Consider the following 18,890-nt stretch of genomic DNA (forward strand, 5'->3'; position numbering starts at 1 on the left):
TGCTTTTCAAGATAGTTGGAAAAATTATCTGAGATTTTGAATGAATCCATACCTGAGATTTACTGTACTGGAAAAGACCACTTACTTAAAACAGGTTCCAAAGTTTCATAGCAGACATTGAAAAAGTGTTTAGGGTTTTACCTTCAAAAATGAAGCTGAAATTTTTAAAGTTAAATTTATTTTGTATTTAACAAAATTTCGTCTATATTTGCAGCTATGTGCCAATTCTCATAATAAACAAAGAATGAATCAAATCTGGATTTTTTAGCATAATTTTCCCTACAAAATTACAGTCGAGCAAAATATAAACATTCTTCCCTTCACTTTTGATTTTCACAACATCATAAAGTAGAATGTTACTTTTGAAAAAGTAGCATAGGGAATCAATTGTTTGCAAGGGCATCTCTTTAATATTTTTGGCATTAAAAATCATTCTTTTTTGGTCAACGACCTCTAGTTTTTTTCCTTCAGTTGTTCACTGGAGTGATTCATCAGGTGTTCATTTGTCAAAGAAGTCCATCATTCCTCCACTTCTTTCAATATCACTTGCATCCATCTTATGAGATTCTGGATCTTTTACAAGACCAGTACTGCACCATGGATTAAATGTGCATTGTATTTATGTTGCATTTTCAGATGTTTGCAAGGTTGATGAAATGACCAGTGACTAACCAACAAAGATGTTGACATACTGGGCCCAGCTAGGTGCTAATATTATGCAACAAAGTACTTTGAGCGGGGTCTAATTTTATAAGTGGTCAGTTCATTGGTGAATATTCTCATATTCCCATGATTGTGAGTCTCTGTGCAACTTGGTTAACTGCAGAGACTGGGTAATATATACTTTGGACAACAAGGATCACTTCACCTACCACTCTGCACCCACAAGGGTTTGGCTATCTCCACCTCTCTCCTTTCCTAGTGCCTGGAGTTTTGCGGCTTCCTACCATTACACCAATGCTGCATCTCTGAAGTCCAGAAATTGGTCTCACAGAAATGGACCTTACACAAACCTTCAGAGTCCACTTGGGTGTGTCTCAATTTTGACACATTAAGCTTCTCAGGACATTTAACCTTTATAATTTTGGTCAGAACTGTAGTTCCAAGTTAAATATGCGTTTCTAAGGGCAAATAATAATGTCTTAGTAAATTTTTAAAATCACATGGTAACATCAGTGTCTTTCTACATGTCTCAACAACAACAGAACTATCAGTGTTGGAACCCTAACTTTTTAGTGAGGATATAAACGCAGTCATCAGTCTGTAAATTAAGAAAAGAGTTGTCGCATATTTATGTTCAAATAGTTTTCTATCCATTTAGTCATATTTCACACTTTGTTTTTTAATTTTAAATTTTGAAAACTTAGCTTAGTTTTGAAGAATGAAGTATTTGCTGGCTATGATCACTTCAAATCATTACCAGAAAGTGAATTAAGCAATATTTTCACTTCGTAATTTAAAACTATGACTTTTTAATAAAATATCATCTAAAATATGTATGCTGTTGGACAGCATATTCTTGAAATGTGTGCAAAATAAACAATCATTAATTATCCTATTTGCTCTTTTAAAACAATTTTATTGCATTGAGGGTGTAGGTTTCAGGAGGTAATGTAGTTTGCCAAATTCTGTAATCCTTTTTTTTTTTTTTTTTTTTTTAAGTCATACAGGGTGTGGTGCCTTCAGAAAACTTTTAACAAGTTGTAATTCTTGGTGTTTTTTTCCTTCTCATTTTCAAAAATAGCAAGAAAATCTAAACCCCACAGGGAAATTCTGGCTCCTACTATTGACTCCTGGATTCCCCTCCTCTAAAAAGTGAGATTATTCTCTGCCGCCAGTTGTTGCTTATTTCCTTGCCCGGAGTATTTATGTTCTTAACACTGTAGGCTCATTATTAGAAATGAAGTCTTAGGACTTCTCTGGTGGCACAGCGGTTAAGAATCTGCCTGCCAATGCAGGGGACACGGGTTCGACCCCTAGTCCAGGAAGATACCACATGCCGTGGAGCAACTAAGCCTGTGTGCCACAACTACTGAAGCCCACGTGCCTAGAGCCCGTGCTCCGCAACAAGAGAAGGCACAGCAATGAGAAGCCCGCGCACCCCAACGAAGAGCAGCCCCCTCTGGCCGCAACTAGAGAAAGTCCGCATGCGCCCAGCAATCAAGACCCAATGCAGCCAAAAATAAATGAATAAATTAATTAATTAAAACAAAGAAAGAAATGAAGTCTTGATAAGTATTATTTTAAGGCTTAATTTTTTTTCCTTAGAATGATGAAAATACTTTAGGAGGAACAACACAAATGAGGCATCTGAATTCAGCTATATCCCCTTGTGGTGACGTGGTCATTGAAAACCCCAATGACTCCATTCCATTCTTGTTTTTCTTTTATTAATCCCTAGTTATTGGGACGCACTTAGCAAAATAAATATTTAAAATTATTTTTAATTAAAATTAATTAAAAGTCATAAAGGAAAGCCTTGATCCCATAAGACTGCAATTGTTCTTAGAAAAACAAATTCTCTAATCAATACTACAGAAAAAGGCATCGCTGGAAAAGATCTTTGAAGAACAGAGAGGCACCAGCAAAGAAGCGCTATTCTCAGGACGTAACATGGGGTGGTGAGAGCTGACGACCCGGAGTTTGTCTCCGTTATTTGTCACGGTAATGACAAGTCACTCACTAATCACACGGCTGAAAACTCACTTCTAAACCGCCCCCCGCCTCCCGCTCAGAACCTATCTCCCTATTCTCATACACCAGTAAAAGCAAAAAGAATCTACTGAGATTGTGTGTGTGTAAAGTAAGAGAATTAGAGTAGGAGTTAAAATATAGTAGAATCTCTCTTCTACTTTCTCTTTTCTTTCTTTGAATCTAGATGTCGGAAGGAGGAACCCTCTTTTCCAGCAATCAGCAAGCACGAATACTTTTTATTTAGAAGCAACTAGAGAAAAATACTCCCCAAAGCAAAGCAAACCAAGGCTACCCCCCTCCAACCCTCCTCCCACCCCATCATCTGTGGATCAAGGTGCCAGGTCCCATTTGGGTACCACGCGGCAGGGGGTTCCCTTTCATCCTTCTCTCCGCCACCCCTGCCCGAGGGATGTGAGCGGGGTGCGGGTCCCGGGGTGCCAGCGAGGAGCCGCCCGCCCCCCCGCCCGCCCCGAGAGAGGAGGCGGCTCCGGCCTGGGAGCCGCCCCCTCTCGCCGCCGGAGAACAAACGGGATATTCAGCAGTGGCCTGTGGCTGCCAGAGCAACTCCTCGGGGGAGATTAAGCGGCGAGGCCGACTGCACCGTAATCGCCTCTAGAAAAGCGCCCCGGCCCCGCCTGCCGCGCACGCTCGGCTACCTGGGCTGCCCCGCGGCGGCGCGTGCGAGAGAGCGGGAGAGGGCTCGCCGGGGTGCGGGGCGCGCCGGGGCGGGAGTCCGGGCCGGTGCGGAGCGCGCGGTGCTCCGGGGTGCGCGCCGGCGTGGGGCGAGCCCCGAGCGTCTCCACCGGCCATGAGGGGCGCGGGCGCCTGGGCCCCGCTCTGCCTGCTGCTGGCCGCCGCCGCCGCCCAGCCCTCGCGGCCGCAGCCCCCGGAGAGGTAACGCGACCCCCGCCCGCGCTCCCTCCCTTCCTCCCTCTCTTTCCCTCGCCCACGGCTTGGCTTTACCCACTCCGCTTCGGGGCGCCGGGGGACCCACGCGCCACCAGGACCCCGGGGTGGCGCCCGTCCTCGGGGCTCCTTCCGGCGCCCCGCAGCCCCTACCGCCCCACGGCCCCGCAGCTGGCCGGCCACCACCTCTCCTCTCCCCGAAGGTTCAGGCGGGCGCTGGGAAGCACTGGGACCCAAATGTGTGGACTTTGGTTTACTCCTGTTTTCTTCCCCGGAGAGGCTTTGCCCAGAGACAGAAGCCTAGGGAAAAACGCGAGTTGCCCGGCGCCCGGGGAGCGGCTTTTGGCAAGTTTAACTCTTCAGCCTCTGAGCTGCCAGATGGCTCCAGGACCTGGGCCGGGAGACCTGCCCTATGGCCAACTTTGCCATCTCCTTTTCCACCTCCATCACCATCAACCTCCCTTTTCAATGGGAGGCTCTGCCAATGGCCAACGATTTTCAAACAAAGAGAGAATTAGGCATCTCTCCAAATCCAGGAAATTAAAACTTTTTCATATTAACCAATTACTTGTCTAGCTTTAAAACCATTCACTTCACGGGGCCTAGCTCTCACCCTCTCTCTCTCTCTCTCTCTCACTCTCTCACTCCCCGCAGTTAAATTTTCCATTTACCATTTTCCTGTAAGATCTTACCACTTACGTGGAGGACTTGATTGCATATGGATGGATGGATGGATAGATTGATCTTGTTATCATGGTGGAGACAGATGGCAGCTGGACTGAATGTTTTATCAGGCTAGAATTTATTCTAAGAGCTAACAAGTATTTCAAATCCCGTATATGATGCAGGCAGTTAATTGTCAGTATTCACTTTATCCATATTAATAGACTGCATCTTACTGAAATTGACATTAAATTGTTAGACAGTGTTTCAAATTTCTTTTCCTCTTTTATTTTCCCAGACCTGTTTTCACATGTGGCGGCATTCTTACTGGAGAGTCTGGCTTTATTGGCAGCGAAGGTTTTCCTGGAGTGTACCCTCCAAATAGCAAATGTACCTGGAAAATCACAGTAAGCATTTTTTAAAAGGGTATTCTCCAAAAGTGAATATTGGAAACAGTGGAAGAGCTGCTGCTTTTTTCCTCTGCTGTCAGAATTTGGGTTGGGGACAAATGTCTGTAATAGTGAAATGTTGGATTTATCTCAACTATTTGGGAGATTTTTAATAGAACTAGTGGTGCCCTGCATTAACAGTTAGAAAGGGCTCGAGATAATGCTTGGAGGGATAAATTCTTAAAGCAGATGTGTGTCTGAAAACCCAGTCTAACTCAGCTGAGTTTCATGGATTCAAAATTAAGGCTATCTTCAGGCAAAGACCCATCATAAAGACTTCTAGAAGCTGTTTGTTGCCTGTGCCTTTCATAAATGTCTCCCAGTGGCGGATAGAAGATCAAAGGTAGTACTCACCTCTGACTACTTTATAACCATTAGGGGGGAAAAAAGGGGAAAGAAAAAGAAAAAAACAATCCCACTTAATGTCTCTGACTTAAAACCACCACTAAAGGCAATCTAAGAATAGAGAATAGCAATAACTTAGGGGAGAAAAAGCCTAAATATCAAACAAAAACTAACAAAATGCCCAGGGTGGTTAGTAATGGCATAGGTTATGCTGAGTCAAGATAAGAAATCAGATTTAGAGACAGCCAGCCTTAAAAAAATAAGTCTGGATTTAGTCAGCCAGAGTGAGTCATCTTTCCAAGTGAGCATAGTAGTGACCATTATCTTCTTCATTTTTTTCAATTTTGGGAAGTTGTTTGGTAATTGAACACATTAGTTCACTGAAAGCTTCATTCAGTCAGATTGTACCACCCAGGAATTAATGATTTTTAAAAGTAGGTACCTCTTATTGAGCACTTACTGGGTGCCAGGCACTGTGCCAAGTAGGTAACAAGCATAATCTCACTGAATCTTTGAAATCACTGTGAGGAAGTATTATTATCCCCATTTTACAGATGAGGAAGCTGAGGTCTAGAACAATGATATAAACTGACTTGATCAAGCACTGGGTAAGTCCAGCTTTCTACAAAGTAAAGCCTATTTTGCAGTGAGGCCTTCCCACCAAGAAGGTCATTTGACAGGCAGATATGAGGGGGTCTCCTTCCTTAAATAAAAGTCAGCTCCTATATGCATTGATGCTCTCCTATAAAATATCGGCTATCTAATGAATTGGTACAGATTTCATTACGTTATTGCAACACATGGGGCCAGGAGAGGATGGTCATGAAAAATAGCTCTGCAATATTGATATTAGCATAAATGTGAAATAAGGCTCCGAAACAAACATGTAACTTGGTTTTTATGTTATAGTTGTGTTTCAGTTATGATTAAATGGCTGTAAGTTTAAAATGACCCAAGGAAATTAGTGACTGAGAGGCACCATGTGCCTAGCAAGTAGACTCATGGTTAGCCCAGCGTTTTGGGCCTTCGGGGAATTGTTAGTGTTGGAGGTGGGGAAGGGTGTCCAGTGAAAGTTGTCCTTGGTAAAGGAGGGGTGTGCCCTCGCAGAGGCCTGACTACCTTATTTGTATGTGTGGGGAAGAGGACGTGTAATGGATGCTCGTTATGGATACAATGTAAAGGTGAGGCATGCTGGCTCTCATTCCGTCACTCATAAGCCGTGTGATGGATTTATCTTTAAACCTCAGGACTGTTGTGAAGATAACATGAGATGGTATGTATAAAGCTCTTTGGCTGAGTGTCTGCGATATAAGAAGTGCTCACTAAACGTTAGCTACCACCGTTACCACTGTTGCTGGTATTGACTCATCCTTTCTTCTGACTGGTAGGCAATATGTCAGATCACTGCCACCCCCTTAGTATATTGGCTAAGCTGGGCTTGGCATCAGCTTTAAAGCAGCTCAGACTTTGATGGAACAATAGACTTTGTTATGTGTATCTAGGAAGCACTTTTTTCTGTGCTTGGGTTCTCCTGTAATCTTACTGGAGAGATTCCGTGTGCGTTAGGACTAGGTTGGCTCCTAGTAACAGAGATCCAAAGTAACAATCGCTCAACCAGAAGCTTGGTTCTCTCCCGTGTAAAGGAATCTGGAGGTAAGCAATCCAAGATTGGTGTGGCAACCTCAAATCATTAGGCACTCAGTATCCACTTAGATGTGTGCTCAAGGTCCAGCCATCAGGTTCATGGTTTAGCCAACAAAAAGGAAGAGAGGAAGGGCACAGATCCTCCCTTTAAGGACATTGTGCAGAATTACCTGCACCTTGCTGTTTACATTGCACTGGCTAGTTATTAGTTACATGGCCACTTCTAGCTGCAGGGAAGCCCTGAAATGAAGTCTTCACGTCAGGAATCCATGTGCTCCGCTAAAATTCAAGAGTCTTCTTTTGAATAAAAGTCTTCTATCAACTGTGGAAAGAAGGGAAAACAAGCAAACAACAAGCAGTCTCTGTGACATATTTATTTGTGGTTTGCCCAGGCTGCCTGAACTCATGCTCAAAAGTTGAGTAGCAAATGCCAGCCTTTTTTTGAAAAATATATATTTTTAGAAAGCATAGGTAATGCACAAGAAAGGACTGCACAATTTGCTTTTCTAGTGAAAAGCTTTATAGTTTTCACTCTTAGCCATTTGATTCTGTTTCAAGGGGCTGCCTCTTTTATGTTTGCATATGCGCAGCACCAAGAACTTCCAGAGGAGCCCAGCACATTCTCCTGGTTATAATTACAGCCTCAGCAGAATGTTCCCAAAGGCCTTGGATGCTCTCAAGATCTCAGTTTCAAAATATCTTCATTTCTTTGTATTTCGCAAGGAAAAGCACTGAATCGTTGGGAAAAATATTCCCAGTTCTTCTTCATGGTCCTCTGGTGTGTCCGAGTAGAAGGAGGGAGCTCCCTAGCTTCTGTATATCCTTGGGTTGATAAAAGAAGGGGGACTGTGGTAGCACTACAGCTTGTAGAAGCTGGTAGCCCTAAGGTCTGTCATTCATTCAGCAAATGTGTGTTGGGTCTTGGGTACTACTGGAGTTTTGGTGAACAAGGCAGCCAAGCTCCTTGCCCTCATGCAGCTATCATCCTAGTTTGGAGAGACAGGCAGTTAATGTTTAAACAAACAAGTAAACAAAATATTACATAGTGATAACTGAATTATAAAAATAAAATAGATACTACTTCATATCCATCAGGATGGCTATTATTAAAAAAACAGAAAATAATAAGTGTTGGCAAAGATGTGAAGACACTGGAACCCTTGTGCATTGCTGGTAGGAATGTAAAATGGTGCAGCTGCTGTGGGAAACAATAGGATACTTTCTCAAGGAGTTAAACTTAGAATTACCATATTACCCAGAAATTCCACTTCGGGGTATATACCCAAAAGAAGTTAAAGCTGGGATTTGAACAGATATTTATATACGTCCATATTCACGGTAGCGTTATTCACAATAGCCAAAAGTTGGAAGCAACCCAAGTATCTATCCATAGATGAATGGACAAACACAATATGGTATACAAAGGAACATTACTCAGCTTTAAAAAGTAAGGAAATTCTGACACATGCCACAACATGGGTGGACCTTGAAGACATTATGCTAAGTGAAATAAGCCAGTCACAAAAGAACAAATATTGTGTGATTCTGCTTACATGAGGCACCTACAGTAATCAAAATCATAGAGACAGGAAGTAGAATGGTAGTTTCCACAGGCTGGGGAGGTAGAGGAATGAGAGTTAGTATTTAATGGATACAGAGTTTCAGTTGGGAAAGATGAGAAAGTTCTGGAGATGGATGATGGTGATTGTTGCACAACTTAATGCCACTGACCCATACACTTCAAAATGGCGAAAATGGTACATTTTATGTTATGTTTTACCGCAATAAAGAATTTTTTTAAATAAAATAAAACAGAGCAGTGGAATAGTAGATAATAACCGTATAATTCCAAAAGGGCAAATCTGTAGAGACAGAGAGTAGATTAGTGGTTGCCTGGGGCAGGGGATAGGTATGGAGATTAACAGTTAATGGTCATGAGGGATCTCAGAGGTGGAAATGACCTATGGTGATGGTTGTACAACTTGGTATAGTTACTAAAAATTATTTAATTGTGCCGTTAAAATGGGTGAGTTTTATATAATATGTTAAATATACCTCAAGAAATATGTAGAAAAAACCCAACAAACATAACATAGTGATGGGATAGAAGTAGCTATGGATGAGGTGGTTGGGAATGGCCACTCTGAGGAGGTGACATTTGAGCTGAGGCCTGAGTGATAAGGATCCAGCCATGTGAAAGTCTGGGGAAGAGCATTTTAGGCAGAGGGACCGGCAGGTGCAAAGGCCCTGAGGTACAGACAAGCTTGATTTGTCTGAAGAACAGCCAGGAGGTCACTGTGGCTGGAACAGAATGAGTAAGGGGGACGATGGGAGAAGTAAAAAAGGTGAGCAGGGCCCTGTAGGCCATGGTGAAGAGTTTGAATTTTATTTTGAGTAGGATACCACTAGAGAATCTTAAGCAAAGGAGTGAGATGTTCTGATTTTAAAAGATCATTCTGGCTGCTGTGTGGAAGATGAATTGTAGGGCGTTAAGAGTGAAAAGAGGGAGACCAATTAGGAAGCTGTGTGGTCTCCAGGAGAGAGAAGATGGTAGAATGGGCAAGAGGGGTAACCAAGGAGATGAAGAAATGTGGACTCTTCTGCCTAAAGCAGTTGTCTTAGCAGTTCTGAATGCAGCTAGGGTGGAGTGGCACCAGCCAAGAGGTCCAACGCGCCAGGCTCTGGACCCTTGCTTGACATCTGCTCCAGACAGGGCTGTGCTCTGGTGTGGCCTCATCCAAGGCAGTCCGTTAAAGGCTTTCTGGAAACCAGTGGATCCAGTCCATTTTCCAGCTCCTGCAGTCAGTAAACCAAGAATAGAATTCCCACTGGCTATCCAACATCATAGAGACCCTTCAAGACGGAAGAGCCTGAGAGTAGCCCCCAAACTCAAGTTCCCGTAGCTAGAAAGGTCCTGCTTCTCACCACTCATCTGCTTCGCAGTTCATTCTTCCAGACTGGAGAGCTGTGTCCCAGCAAGTTGGCTTTCACCACCAAATCCTCTTCATCAAACTCTATCTTATCAGTGGGGGTGTGGAGGTGGGAAAAGCCTAATGTTAAGGTCTGTATACTTTGAGAAAGGTGAAGGCTAGTGGTCACAAGCAAACTTTCTAGCCATTTGTATTGGACTTTCTGAGATGGAAGTACAACTTGCAGAATGGAAATTTAGATTTGCCCTTAAATGATAGGACTTTAACATTTTCCTTGCTATTTCTTGGACAGCTGCACTGTCTAAATACACTATCAACATTGACTATTTAAATTTAAACTAATTAAAATTAAGTTAAAAATTAAAAATCCAGTTCCTCAGTCACCCTGGCCATATTTCAGATGCTCAATGGTCACATGTAGATGGCAACCACCATATTGGACAGTATATAATACGAATATTTCCATCATCACAAAAAGTTCCTTTGGACAGTGCTGTTCTAGAAAAATTTCGAGGTTAATTTTACTCACGTGAAGATATGTTGAGGACGCACGTGCTCCGTGCTGCTTACTTCTGCTTTGCAGACGAGGAAGCTGACACTTGTTCTGTGTAGTGCTGAAACTGTGCCTGGAACTCAAGCCTCTTGACTCAACTCTATCTTTCTGGCCACCAACTCTTGGTGACCTCAACTAGTCTTAGGCTTTACTAATTAATTTTGCTGAGTGTGTTCTAAAAAACGTATGGCTAGAGTTGAAATCAGAGAATTTGAGGGTTAAGAAATTGTTAAATATTTTGTTACTAATGATGGAGTTGAGGGTTTCTTAGTTTCTCATAAGAGTTGAGGTTCAAGACTGTAACCTAAGGGGCATCTGCATAAAATACCAAGTCTGCATACATGGGGGGTGGGTAGGACTTAAGTATGATTTGACAGCTAAGGGAAGTATAATTTTTGGAAAATGGTGGCTGGTCTTCTAAGCAGGCTTGGAAGGACAACGTGACTGGGTTGAGGCAAAAGTCACCCAAAGTGATTGATGGATGAGAGCTAGTAACTGCGCCTGTACCAAGCCCGGCATCAAGAAATGAAACTCCAAGTATTGACATAGCACCACCTGGACCGCTCTATCACAGTGGTCCCCCTGCTGGGTACGTGTGCCCAAAGGGGCAAGACTGTGCAGGAGACAGTAAGAGACCTCTGAGATCCCTAAAACAAGTCAGGGAGAGTGGACCGGTGTCAAAAAGAGTGCAGCCGGTGGGCTGTGGCTCACTGCTACACTGGCAAGGTGCGTTTACCAAGAGCCCACCAAGCACGGCTGTAGGTGCTGGAGACACACAGATGAATACCTGGGAGACGTGAGCGTGGGAGGCTGCCTGGGATGACGCACTCCCCAGGCTCTGGGTGGGAAGGGAAATAAAACCCAACAGGCACCTTGCCTTCTTGGCTCCACCGGTACAAAGATCGCCATTCTATTAACGGTTTCCTTATAAATTCATTGCAAACGTGGCAAGTCACCCAATCCTTCGGTTCCTTGATCTTTTCATCAATAACTTGTTCATTTTATAATCCCAGGAGAATTAGAGATTCATATTGATGATTTGACACAATTTTGAAAAAAAAAAAAAGAGAAGAGGCTTTAGTAGCAAAATAATACCTTGTGAAAGCAACTCTATTCAGAATTTGACTTGGGCTGCATATGGTATGGCCAGCTAAGTGGAACCAGCTGAAACTTGGTTTATAGCAACTATGCAAATTAGAGGAAACTTGAAGCCTAGAACATTCTGGGAACTCTCCTCGAATAGGTATGTAGGAATTGTTATTTTAAATTGGTTCCCGAAGTTAAAACTAAATATTGCATCTGAACTCCTGTTATTATCTAACAGAAACAGCAGTTGGTATGCAGATGTCAGTGAAAATGATTTTGTTCTTAGATTTAAAGGTGGGCATAATTTACAAAACAGTTTTTAAAAATGAGATTATTCATGTATGTGATCTTATTGTTATAAAACATTATCAAAATTACAAGGTATTTGTTTATGATTTACATCTCTTTTTTATTTCCAAAAAATGTTTGAAGGTACTGAAATTAGAGAGCAGATTATTGAAGGTTTCAGTTATTATTTTGAGCAGAAATCTGGCTTAGGAAAAAACCAGCAAACATTTGAGCAGTTTAAAATTTGGTGGCTCCTTTAACTCTGAAGTAAATAATGTGGGCCAATCAGAAAGTCACAGACTTATGCCAGAGATGGAAGGAGAATTATAGCAATGAATAGAGTCAGTCCTATTTAAGCCGAAAGTATGTGGCAAATTTTTCCTTATTTAGCTAATTCATGCAGAGGAAAAAGGCATAAATTGTCATATGTAGAAGGTCTTCAGATTCCCCAGGTAATACACGTACTGTCATTTTGATAACTACCTTTTTTTTTCTATGCAACTGGAATTAAATATACTGGTTATTATATAGGTCTCAGATCTAAAATAATAACATGTGGTTACTTCATCTGCATCCAGTTCCGTGATGTCAGTGGATACATGTTAGTATGTCCATTTCACAAATGGCAAAAGTGAGGTCTAAAGAACTTGTATCTTGCCTAATATCCCTGCAAATGGTTTGAAAAGACTAGCACATTTTCTGACTCGGTGACACAAATGCACTATTATGCACGTATTTAACAAATAAACATTCGCTCAATGCTTATTGAGCATCTGCTATGTACTGAGCATTGGGCTGGGCCCCAGGGGTAAAAAGTCAAGGCATAGTTTCTATGCTTACGGAGTTTATAATCTGGTAGGGAGTAGCTAGATAAGAAAATCAGTAGCAATTATGTTGTGTAAATAATTATGCTACTCACTGTAAGTAGTTTTAAGTATTGATAATGTGGAAGAAGGCTTATTGACATTTTAAAAATTATTGAAGTTCTTAGATTATTTAAATGAAAACAATTATTACCTCATGCAAAGAGTAAAAGATGTTATGACCCATTTTACATCTGTGCTGCTCTAAGACTTGAGAAATTGTTGTATGTCCTTTGTTTGACAGCACAGGGCTGTTTTACAACACATGCCTTGATATTTCCAAATACACCTAATAAACAATCGTGTAAAGGCATTCCTTACCATGGGGTGATTTTGTTACTTATGTGTGTTAAAGTCATCATACTGAATCCATCCTCCAAAAGCCTGATTAAGTTTAAATGGCATTCACATTTACTTTAGAGAAAAGATAGATTGAAAATGTGATTGGGATTTACATCTTCCCACTAACCTTCATATGGCTTCATGAAAAGCAAGTCAGCAGTGGTGGGGTATGGAATTGCATGAAAATTGAAACATAAAGTGATGTTCTATTTAGATTGGTGCTAGGTATATAATTTGAGAAAACAAATAGTGAATTTAGACAGGAACTCAACATTTAAGTCGCTTAATTATACCTAAGGGTATGGCAAGGGGTTCTAAAATTACTGTAACTGTTATTTGCCTGGCATAACCACAGCAGGACAGATAGCGGAATGGAATTTTGGCCTTAAACACATATTTCCTAGCTTTACAATACATGTAGGATTTAGAATTATATCGAGATTTAAATTCCAGTCAACTATGGGGTTTGTTTTAATGTACCTATACATTTGTTGGACTAAGCTTCGTTACTTCAGCTGCCTGAAGAGTAATTTAACCCAACGCGTGACTTAATATTATTTATATCTAATTCCTTAGTAAAGATGAGTGCAATTAACAGAGAATGTCTGCATACCCAAACTTGAGCACTATATGAATGGGAAAAGAACACTATAGCTACATGTTGTCTGTTTTTTAATTAGGAGAGAATAATTCAGAAATTTTGTGATTCTTATGACACTTAAACTGTCCCAGTTAGGTTTCAATTGATAAAATACTGGGAGCATTAAAACATTTTCCATGCTGCCTTCAGTCCTCTGAGAAGCAGGGGAAATATAAATCCTAAATAAATAAGCAATTAGGTGACGTTTTCCCACTGGAGCCTCAGCCCAATTTTTCTAAATTTGTTTAGTTTCCTGCTTGCTTTTAAGGGCTTCTGTTGCTTGTTTTGTTTTGTTTTTCTTTGCTGTCTCACATGGAAATCAAATATGTTTTTATTGATTGAAAACATGATGTTTTATTAATGTGCTTATTTGTACCGCTTGTATTTTTAGAGCTGGTCGAAGGCAGATGCCTTAGAAAGGGCTTAACGAGTAGAGAAGAAAATGAGAGACCATGAAAATGAAGTCCTCTTTGGGTATTTCTTTTTTCTGAAAGAGATTCTCTTTAATAATATATTAATGACAAAAAGTCATTTTTCCTGAAACATCACTATAGTAATAGAGCGCAAAGATAACACATTTAAAACCCCTCTATTAAAGAGCTGTGTAATGAGAAAGCATTTAACAGAGGTAAAACACCCAGAAATGGTTTTAAAGATTGTATTTTTAAAAAGACTGATGGAATTAGTTTCACACTCCTATCCCAGAGTTCAATTTATGATATGAAATTATAGGCAAATTTGAATTGTTCCATAAATTTTCAGATTCCTTGCAATCTATCAGGTATTGACAGAAAAAAAAAAAGAGAAAGAGAGTGGTTTCATTGGTTGGTTGCTGTATGCTGGAGACCAGAGAAGCATTTGCAGGGCTCCTAATTCTAAGGCTTTCTCTTTTTTTTTTTTTTTTCACATGGTCCTGCTTTTAGAGTTTGGAAAGTGTTCCCGTGCATAGCTGCTGCACAGTCAAGTTTTATCTGTGTGGATCATTGTTCCTTGATCCTATGAAAAACGTAATCACTAAAACGCCCCTGCACGTTATAATTTAGCAGCTTTATTGACAGTGGCAATGGCGCTTTGGGGGTACTCTTGAATTTCTTACTCTAGGGACTTGGGAGAAGAGAAGTGTTTTCTTCAGATATATTATTTGTTAGCTCATAAGAGTCAAGGTGGCAAGTCTCTGTAAAACCAATATAAATATCTAAAAATAAATGGAACAACCACAGAGACGTGGGGAGTTGCAATTAAAGCTGCACAAGCCCTGCCAGTAAATATCACCTCTCTTTCACCACCTCAGCCCCAAGACACTCCTGGACATGACATATAATAAAATAGTGTTTCCCAAAGTGCAGAGGGAGGGAGAGACCTTTTAGTCACAGATGGTCTGTGCTATGGACCAAGTTGATAAGAAGCACGGGGAAGCCAGTGGAGATTTGATTGCTGCTTACTTTCCTAGAAGTGAATTGATAGTGTTACGGACTAGGGTTCTTGACCTTCCTTAATCGATAGAAATTGATACGAGGCCAGACAAGAAATTCAGGCCGTGCTTTATTGGGGCCCCTGCTGCAGCGGGGGGTGGGGAGCGAAAACAAGTAACATGTTCCCTTGCTCATTTCTGGGGGAGGGCGGCGAGCTGGTTCCTCATATGGAGTGAGGATAAGGGTGTGTCCAGGGGTCGGGCTGGAGGTGTGGCTTAGGTGGCTTGCCCACCCTTTTGGTGGAGTTGAGTGCAGGTGATGTGCACATTACCCCTGTTTTTGCTCCTGGCTCTTCAGAAGTGGCAGTTGGGTTTTTGATCTCTTTGTATCTTGTTGTCCATAATTTGCCCCAACTGGGCATGCATGCAGTTATTTTTAGTCCCTTATAGTTTCTTTATATTTTGTTGCTTGAGGAGACATTTTTCCAGGTGCAAGCACTGCAGCAGGGGGTCCCCGGTCCCAGCCTGTCTCAGTAAGGGTCTGATAGAGGTCTGATATAGACTTTCTAAAAGCCCTGGGCTATGATTGACCTTCTGGGAAGAAATCATAATTCATTACAACTATTTTTAAAGTACCTTCCAGAGATCAGATGCTGGGTTGGGCAGAGAGACTGTAATGTTTGGAAAACCATGTCCCAGAACAGGGCTTGGGGTGGCAAGGAGGCTTTCACTAGTCTGGGAAATGTCCCGGAAATGAATCACAGTAGCACAGGCTAACAAGGTTCACGGTGGAGGGTTGTAAGTATGGCATCACTCAGTGACTAGTAGAAAGGGCATTGTCAAGTCATACTGAAATATTTTTCAGCTATTTACTAGGAATGTGATGCAGTTCCCAGAACTTTCCAAAGTTGGTTATCATGGCCAGACCTGCATCGTAAAGGTAACGTGAGGATTGAAGGAGGTGGTAGATGAGAGGCCCTTGGCACGGCCCTTGATGCAAGAAAGTACTCAATAAATGTTTTTTTTTTCAACCTCTCTTCCAGGACTGTAATAAGTCATAAAAGTGTGGTGTTTGTGTAGAACTTGTCTGCAAGCCAACGCATTTCAAGCTGGATGGTAATCCTTTTGGGGCATGGCTAGCTCCCATGGGTATTGGAAATACCCATTCCTACTCACTATGTCCTTTCTTCACTTAAAATATGGTCTTTCATAAGACTTTGTCCACAGAAGTGCTTCCAAACCTTCCCTGATTCTCTTCAAGCTAACCACCTCCCACCCAGCACCAACTGAGAATGCCCCTTAACTTTTAAAACTAGGGTGTTTAGAGGCAGAGAAAGGATTGTCAGTTAAGAATCGCAAATAATTTTCTGTCTTTAGAGATGGGGATTTTAATTCACTTTTGGAGTCTCAAATCATCAGAATAGTCCCCACTAGTTATACAAATTAAGTAATGAATTTATTCATTTATTCCTAATAGAGATACCCCATGATATATTATTGATAGTTAAGAGTGCAGTTTCTGGAGCCAGACTGCCTGGGTTCAAATACCAGCTCTCCTATTACGGTGGTGAATCTCCGAAGATGACCCCTAAATAACCTCACCTCCTGGTATTCACGCCTTTTTCTAGTACCCCCAAACATTGAATCTTGGCTGGCCCTATGAAAAAATAGAATGAGACAGAAGTGATACTACAAGACTTCTGGGGTTGGGGCATAAGAAATCTTAAAGCTTTTGCCTTAGTCTCTTAAAACATGAACTCTGGGGGAATCTAGCTGCCATAAAAGGACTGCCGTGCTATGAGGAAGCCCAAGCTAGCCTCGTAGTGAGAGAGAGAGAAAGATGCTCAGACAGCCCCCAGCTGTTCCAGTATTCCCAGCTGGGGTGCCAGACATATGAGTGAGAAAGTCATCTTGGAGAACCAGCCCCAGTTAAGCCTTCAGACAACTTAAGCCCTAGCTGAGAACTGATACTAATTGCATGAGATAATTCAAGCAAGAATCACCCAGATGAGACCAGTGAAGTCACAAAACCATAAGAAATAAGAGTGCATTGTTGTTTTAAGCCACCAAATTTTGGGGTTGTTTGTTATGCAGCAGTAGATTACCAAAACAGTTACTTACTAGCTGTATGACCTTGAGTTTGTTAGTTAACCTCTTCATGTCCCAGTTTCCTCATCTATAAAATATGGCTAATAATACTCTCTACCTCATAGGATCATTTTGGGCATTAAATTAGTTATTGCATGTACAGTATTAAAAACCGTGCTTAGCACATGGTAAGTACTTGAAAAAAAAGTATTATTCATCCATGAAATATTTATTGAATGCTTAATATGTGTCAGGCCTTGTTTTATATTCTGGAGACATAATAGTGAAGGTTCTTGTACCGATGGTGTTTACTCTCTAGGGGGGAAGAGAGACAATAAAATAGATCACAAATAGTAGGGTGGGAATAAGTACCATGAAGACAATAAAACAAGGTGATGTAATAGAGACTGAGGCTGACGATGTGACATTTGAACTGAAACCTGGGTGATGCAAAGCGTCTCCCCACTGATGGTTCCTGAAGAAATTGTGAGGTCATCACTGCTCTGAATGCAGATGAGTAGGTATGTGGCATTAAGCAACTTCTGACGTTTCTTGCCCATATGAGTACAAAATGTCTTCTGGATGATTACGCGTGGAAAGGCCTTGCTCATGAATTAAGATTAACTCCTGTGGAGAGGGTAGTGGATTTGGTTTGCTTCTTTGCTTCTTTCTATTTGGTTTGTTTGGCTTTTACTTTTGAAAGGTGCTTTGGGATGTGGACAGGGGAGGAGCTGAAGGGTCAGTTTTTGTGCGTAATGTTGTCTTGGGTCCCAGGTGACACGGAGTGCTGCAGAGTTGGGAGGAAGGTGTTGTCCTCATCCTGGCTCACAAGTCTCTGCAACTTGGGAGCGTGCAGAATCTTAGGCGCATCAGAAAATAACACCCTTGAAACAGATAGATGCTTCCTCTTCATCGGCCCGTTCAGGGGACTTGGTGGGCACATCCATCACCAGGAACATTCTACTTATCCATTCATCTGTGAATGGACACTTGGGTTATTTCCACATTTGGGCAATTTTGAATAACGCTGCTGTGAACACTGGTGTTCAAGTGTCTGTTTGAGTCCCTGCTTTCAATCCCTTTGGGCATACACCTAGGAGCGGAATTGCTGGATCATGTGCTAATTCTCTGCTTTATGAGGAGCCACCGAACTGCTTTCCAGCAGTAAGAGAGAAAGACATGTGAACGCTGTCATTAGGGAGCCAGACAGCTTTGTGGGCCTGTGTAGACATCCCTTGGAGATACTCCAAAACAACTGAGATTTTAGGGGGGATTCTGGCACAGTCATCAAGCTAATAGGAACTTGCGCCGTTGTTCTTTAGGGATTACAACTAAGCATTTATTGTGTGGGGGATACATATATGTGGTAGAAAAAAATTTTTTTTTAGTGCAAGGCAATTATCAGGAGCCATGCAACTACCCTAGGAATTGCCCAATATACTTGTTTTAATTATTATATTATAATTGTGATTTATAATTTTAATGAACTTGCTTTATTATTCTCCGTAAGTCTCATATATATTTATCCCTATAAATCTGAGCAATGCATATATTGTTTTATTACTCTCTATAAATCTTAGCTATTTATATATCTGAAAATAATGAAACTATATTTCTTAGTAGAGAAATAAATCATAGAATTATTAAGTCAGAAAGGAATTACCAGAAAGCATTCCTGACTGTCTACCCCCAGTGCAGACTGGAATCTACTTCCTCTGTGTTCCCATAGCATCCAGGGAGTATCTTTATTGCAACACTGATCACTGATCATCTGTTTACTAATCTGTCTCCTCTACTGAACTGAAAAGCTCTCGAGGACAAGACCCTTATTTTAGTTGTCTGTTCTCCTAGTAGCTAACATAGTGCTTGACACAGGCAATAGTTGCTGATGAAAGAATGAATGTATAAATGAATGAATGTTCGAATGAATGAGTGAATGAATGAATAGATCAATGACTACACCTCCTTTTAGGCAGAACAGCACAGAA

The 18,890-nt window shown here is 41.4% G+C and overlaps 1 protein-coding gene across 1 annotated transcript in view; it reads left to right on the plus strand.

Moving 5' to 3' along the window:
• Nucleotides 1–3,185: 3,185 nt before the first annotated feature.
• PCOLCE2 (procollagen C-endopeptidase enhancer 2) overlaps nucleotides 3,186–18,890 on the plus strand; it is a 74,230-nt gene continuing 58,525 nt past the window's right edge. Inside the window, exons 1-2 of the mRNA XM_059921886.1 lie at nucleotides 3,186–3,588; nucleotides 4,562–4,670. Coding sequence (XP_059777869.1) covers nucleotides 3,503–3,588; nucleotides 4,562–4,670 — 195 coding nt within the window. The 5' untranslated portion in view covers nucleotides 3,186–3,502. The remainder of the gene's footprint in view (nucleotides 3,589–4,561; nucleotides 4,671–18,890) is intronic.

This window comes from Balaenoptera ricei, chromosome 4 (assembly GCF_028023285.1).
Source record: "Balaenoptera ricei isolate mBalRic1 chromosome 4, mBalRic1.hap2, whole genome shotgun sequence".
NCBI classification, from domain to species: Eukaryota; Metazoa; Chordata; class Mammalia; order Artiodactyla; family Balaenopteridae; genus Balaenoptera; species Balaenoptera ricei.